At 39.4% G+C, this 6094-nt stretch overlaps 1 protein-coding gene across 1 annotated transcript; it reads right to left on the reverse strand.

The window, feature by feature from the left end:
• Nucleotides 1–972: 972 nt before the first annotated feature.
• Nucleotides 973–2351, reverse strand: LOC100966706 (hemoglobin subunit epsilon). Its single transcript, XM_003780988.2, has 3 exons — nt 2260–2351; nt 1915–2137; nt 973–1101 (listed from the first exon to the last, which is right to left on the reverse strand). The coding sequence occupies exons 1-3, from the start codon at nt 2349–2351 to the stop codon at nt 973–975; spliced, it is 444 nt and encodes a 147-aa protein (XP_003781036.1).
• Between the last annotated feature and the right edge of the window lie 3743 nt (nt 2352–6094).

Raw genomic sequence — 6094 nt, forward strand, 5'->3', positions numbered from 1 at the left:
TTTGGATTAGTCTATTAGGCATTTCATTGCTCTTACTCATTGATTAAAATTGTAAGAACTGCACTATCTGGTCTTTCTCTATACTCTACCCATATCTTACTCTCCCCTCTACTTCCAGAGACCTGGTTTCATGCGAATCACTAAGCCCCATCGGCCGGTTTTAGATTATGGAACTTTGTTAGTATGTTATGGCCTTCATGAAGTCGTTATCATTAGTCTCAAAAAAGTTCCCACCATATTCTAACTCTAACTTTATCTTAGAGCATGTTACATTCTGTCAGAAGGCAATGCACAATGATTTCAAGTGTCATAGGTTTGTCTCCTCATAAAGATAATGTAATCCTATGGAAAAGAAGACTATTGTTGACTCAATTAGACATTTTCTGGAAACACACAATCCATTACTCAACTCATCCTCTTATCTCCATATCAATATAACAGCTTTTAAATGTACAATAGATAAATTAAAATTAAAATACCTAACCCTAGCCTAGATCTGGGATCCCTACAGAGTGTTGTTTTTAACAGTGAAATTTGATGTGTACTGCACATTTGCTTTCTCAGTTACCACTTAGCCCTTCCCTTCTTCCCCTGTGCAGTAAGTTTTTGCCCACACTTCCCACATGTCCATACTCACTTATCTAATGCTTTTGCCAGCCTTATAAAACTTCTGCCCCATCTTGGCATCCTCCCCGGGCCTGTAGAATCCTTCTATAACATCCACCTTCTTTTGATGATTCCCCACACACTTTTTAAAGCCACTTTTTCTCTTCTTCAGCCCATAACCCCCACTTTTTTTTAACATACAAGGAAAAGACAGAGAAGATAAAGTTGTGATTTTTTTTTATTATTTACTGAATAGAAAGTAGTTCATTAAACAGAAGCTATGCTTTCGAGGACAGTCCAGTCCCCATGTTCAGAAGAAGGATGTCAGAGACACACAGAGGGATACTGGCAAACTGGAGAAAGGACTCAGTGGTACTTGTGGGCTAGAGCAGTAGCCACCCCAGACACTAGCTTCTGCCAGGCAGCCTGCACATCAGGAGTGAATTCCTTGCCAAAATGAGTAGCCAGAATGATCACCATCACATTTCCCAGGAGCTGTTAGTGAAAGACAAAATGAAGACAGAATGGCATGTTGAGTAGAAGTTTCCAAGAAGAATTTGTAAGGGAAAAAAAAGAAGGGCTTCATATACTTCCTGACAACCCTGATCCAATATGTTTAAATAAACATAGGGCTAATTTAGTTTTTTTTTTTTTGAACCCTATATTCAACATCTTGCTTAACTATATCCTCACTCTATCTCTTCATTCCACCATTGTCATTTCTCTCCCTTTCTCCCTTTCTTATTATTATTTCTGTAAATATCAGATTTCAGTTCATCAAGAGTTTTCAGTGGGAGTTGAAAATCTCCAACCAATGTACTAACAAGCCTCAATTTCATCACAGTACTGACAGAGAATATATTTTAGAGAATTTGCTGTATTTTTCTTTGAGAAAATCTACCTTTAAAATTTTTAACAAAATCTTTTCCTAAGCTTGGATTATCAAGACCCATATAAATAAGACATTTGTCCTTTCTTGAGACAGGCCTTCATCTACCAAAAGCCAAATTGCATTTCTCTTTGCAGAGGTCTGCTATTATATAATATTATTCTCCAGGAAAAAAACCATCCAGTTCTTGACAAATGTTCCTGAAAAGTGGTAAGAAAATTTAGCCTATTACTATCTCTTTATTGTCCCTCATTCTGAATCAAGTTGGTCTTGCTTATGCCTACTGGAAATCTGTCTTTTTAAGACCAAACTGGACCTATGTTTTCTGACGTCTTTGTTGATCCTTCTAATCATAGTCTAACCTTCCATTATTGTCTCAAAGTGAAAGCCAAGAGCCTAGTAGCATTTCCTGAACTTACCTTGAAGTTCTCAGGATCCACGTGCAGCTTGTCACAGTGCAGCTCACTCAGCTTAGCAAAGGCACCCTTGAGGTTGTCCATGTTTTTGACAGCTTCTCCAAAGGAGGTCAGCACCTTCTTGCCATGGGCCTTGACCTTGGGGTTGCCCATGATGGCAGAGGCAGAGGACAGGTTTCCAAAGGTGTCAAAGAATCTCTGGGTCCAGGGGTAGACAACAAGGAGCCTATGATACGTCACCATAACAGGTGGAAAATTAGTGATGCTCAAAATCTTTAGGACTTTCCTGGTCAGTTTGCCAGAGTTATATTCCCCCTTTATTCCCATGCACTGAGAACCAGTGTTTACCTGCCCAAGGCTTCTCCTCCAGCCTCTTCTATATTCACCTTTCCCCACAGGCTCATGATAATAGCCTTTTCCTCAGCAGTAAAATGCACCATGGTGTCAAGTCTGGGAGCTTGCTGGTGATCACAGCTGTACCAGAAATAGGTGTATGCTGCTGATTTTCTATGTGGCCTTTTATCCTCCACTGCTGAAGTTCTAGCCCCTTGTTCTCCGTGGTAGTTAGAAGTCATTGGTCAAAGCTAAGCTCTGTCCCTCAGGGGTGGAGCCTGGTCAGCAGAGGGTCAGCAGTGAAGTAGGCACACATTGAGATAATGTGTGGGGGATGCTGAGACCTTTCTTTCCTTGTGTCCTCCTCCATGCACATTCCCTCTACTCACTCTCTTCTTTCCCCACATCACCTTACAAAATAACAAACATTTCTCTCATTCCCCCTTTTCCAAGAGTCTCATAATGAACTAAGCCTCAGGTAGGAAAACAGCTTCAGCCAAAATGAGTTTAAAATTTGGATTATGGATAGTGACAATGACAAAGACAGCCCTGGCCAAGAAACAAAAAGGGTAAGCTGTTGACATGGAGTTTTATCCAGTTCTAGTGCTCTTGGTGACTGACTTGTACCCAAACCTCTGGATCTTAGTTTTTCTAGGGAGATAAAAACCATACATGGTCCCTTCTAGAAATTGAACAGAGTAGTAAAAAATTCACCCCGATATTGAAGCCTTAATTCCAAAGTGTAATACTAAGACCTGGTTCTGGGAGAGGACAGAAAGAACAAGATTACACCTGGTGCTTCCAGGGAACATTTTCTCTTTCCATTTATCTGTGACTATAGAGGGAATTGGCCACTTTGTGGCTATTTCCCTGAGCTATCTTTGTGCTTGTCTGTGCTGCCTATACTTCTCATCAGTGAGAGAGCTGAGAAATGTAAAATTATTTAAAAGCAAGATTTGTGATCAAACTGAGAAATAAGTATTTTGATATGTTAATCAGATGAAGAGTCAGGTTAAATTTAGTGTTAGCTCTAGCCATAGGTGCCCATGTCTATGTTGTAATGACTTGTTAGCTCTTTATATGTTGAAGCTAAAACTGGAGCTGGCATTGATATATATTCAGTTCCATCCATATGCAGGAAGAATGTTCTCTGTGCTGTATCTTTTCATCTGTGCCTAGTAATATAATGGTCATTACCCTTATTTTTTTGACTATGAAAACAAGATACAGAAGTTGTGTAACCGTCGAGATGGCAAAATTGATGATTAGGGGAAAATGCAACCAGGAATGCACAGATTCCACCTTTGTTAATTCTAAAAAAAGTCTTGCTACGTCACTATAATCTAGTGAGCTCTGCCCAGTTCTTGTTCTAGCTAATTCCACATCTATTTCTATCTTTTCTTTCTCTGGTGCTCTATTGGCCCCTTCCAGACCTGGGAGTTTCTTTTCCTACAATTTCTTGCATTTTGATGCCCCAGAGGTTTTTGGCCCTTTTACTCAACCATTTGGATTATGCCTTCCCAGTCTAGTGCCCTTGAGATCTCCATATATTCCATATTTACTGAGAACTCTTCTCTTATCTTTAACCCTACCTTGGCATTTATTATCTTTTCTTAAGAGTGTGATAAAAAACACCTGTAGCACATGAAAATATTTTGTCTTTCTCTTATGATTCTGGAAGTCTTTACCTGACTTAGTGACTCTCTCCAAATTAGTAGTATTCCAGGCCAATGAATTTCTTTACCACTTTCTTTTAGGTTCTAATTAAGAATATCTTTCTAGAGGCCGAGAGCAATGGTTCACACCTGTAATCCCAGGACTTGGGGGGCCAAGACGGGTGAATTGTCTGAGTTCACAGGTTTGAGACCAGCCTGAGCAAGAGAGAGACCCTGTCTCAAAAAAAAAAAAAAATTGCTGGGCATTGTGGTGGGCACCTGTAGTCTCAATTCCTGGGGAAGCTGAGGCAAGAGAATCACTTGAGCCCAAGTGTCTGAGTTTGCTGTAAGCTCTGAGATTATAGCACTCTACCGAGGGCAACAAAGTGAGACTCTGTTTCAAAAAAAAAAAAAGGAATATCTTTCTAGGCATACATTCCAAACAATAGCCAATATAGACATAATCAGGAATTCCTAAACTTTTAATGTAGCATGGACTAGTTTAGCAGACTGTTACTACTAAAAATAATGTGGATTTTATTTATATAAAATAATATAAATATTATTGCTAAGGAGACCAGTTATATTAAAAAACAGTTATCAAATATCAAAACATCAAATTTATAGCATAATCTTTTATATGTTTCTTTATGAATTCATTAAGTAGTGATATAAGGAAATGTTATTTAAAAATATCTGTGGCTTGGGGCCCATAGCTCAGTGATAGGGCACTGACCACATGCACCAAGGCTGGTGGGTTCAAGCCTGGCCCAGGCCTGATAAACAACAATTGCAATTGCAACCAAGAAATAGCCAGGTGTTATCATGGGCACCTGTAGTCCCAGCTACTTGGGAGGCTGAGGCAAGAGAATTGCTGAAGCCCATGATTTTGAGGTTGCTGTGAGCTGCTGTGAGCTGCGAGCTGTGATGCCCTGGCACTCTACTGAGGGTGACACAATTTAAAAAAAAAAAAAAAAAGAAAGAAAGAAGGAAAGAAAGAAAGAAAAACAAAACATCTATAAGACTATAATGTAATATGAAAATACTTTATTTCTCTCTATAAACAGGCCAGAGGAACTGCTGATATTAAACTAGTTTGTGAATTTATATTCAAAAGGGAAGGAAATGCTAAATTTCATTTAAAGTTAGCGAAAATAAAGAGGGATTATTTTTCCCGTAAAATTTCACCATTTTCTGTAGTGTTCTGAGGACCCTAGATGAAGACTTCATGGGCTAGAATCTATAGCTGAAGTGGACAGGATGCTAGGTTGGGAGAGAAGATGTTTGATCATTGAAGCAGAAGACTAATGAATAGTCAAGAATCATCTGACGACTCAAGGAAGAGCAGTTCTTGAGTTAAGAGTTTATTATCAATGCAGATAGCACTCTGGGTTTTCAAGGGAAATTTGCTTGGATCTATCTTATAAAGGCAGTGACCTTCGTCAGGATTTGGAAGCAAGGGTCAGACACTGCCAAAGTCCAAGGATTATAGATTAGGTCTCTCAAGGCCATGAGTTTGGGGAAAATGTTCCTCCCTAAAATTGACCCTAGAATGTGGCAGTCTTCTCTTATATTGAGAGTATGGGGTTGATCTTCCTCTTCTTCCCTTAGATACAATTACGGGGCCCATCTATATCCCTCTCTTCATGGCCCATAGTACCTGTACAGACCTGGCTAGACTCCAGAGACCTGGCCCATCTCATATTCTCATATGGCTAAAAGTCATGGAGAAGAGATTCAGGAAGGTTTACAGGATTTAAACGCAGCATGTCAGTGCTATAAATTCTGGTTCTGGAGTCAGATAACCTATGGGAAATCTCATTATTGCTTAGGTCCTTATTGGTTCAAGTTAAATACCCTCAGTTGCCCATTTTTAAGCACTTCATTTTTTTTCCCTATGAAATACCCGGAACAAGTAATCATTCTCTTCCATTTCTAGATGAAAAGCCCAAAATTTAGACAAAGAAATGACAAGGTTATGCAAGAGAAGTCAGAAAAACTAATCAGTAAGAATATTTCCTTATTGTCTATGTAATTAAAAATCAATAAAATAAAAACTGTGTTTGTCTTAATACATTTAAATGGCTCAGTGAGTAGGGCACCAGCCCAGCCCCATATACTGAGGATGGGGGGTTCAAACCCAGCCCCAGCCAAACTGCAACAAAAAAATAGCCAGGCATTGTGGCGGGTGCCTG

The sequence above is a fragment of the Otolemur garnettii genome, unplaced genomic scaffold, assembly GCF_000181295.1.
Source record: "Otolemur garnettii isolate 467f Iridium unplaced genomic scaffold, OtoGar3 scaffold00001, whole genome shotgun sequence".
Taxonomy (NCBI): Eukaryota; Metazoa; Chordata; class Mammalia; order Primates; family Galagidae; genus Otolemur; species Otolemur garnettii.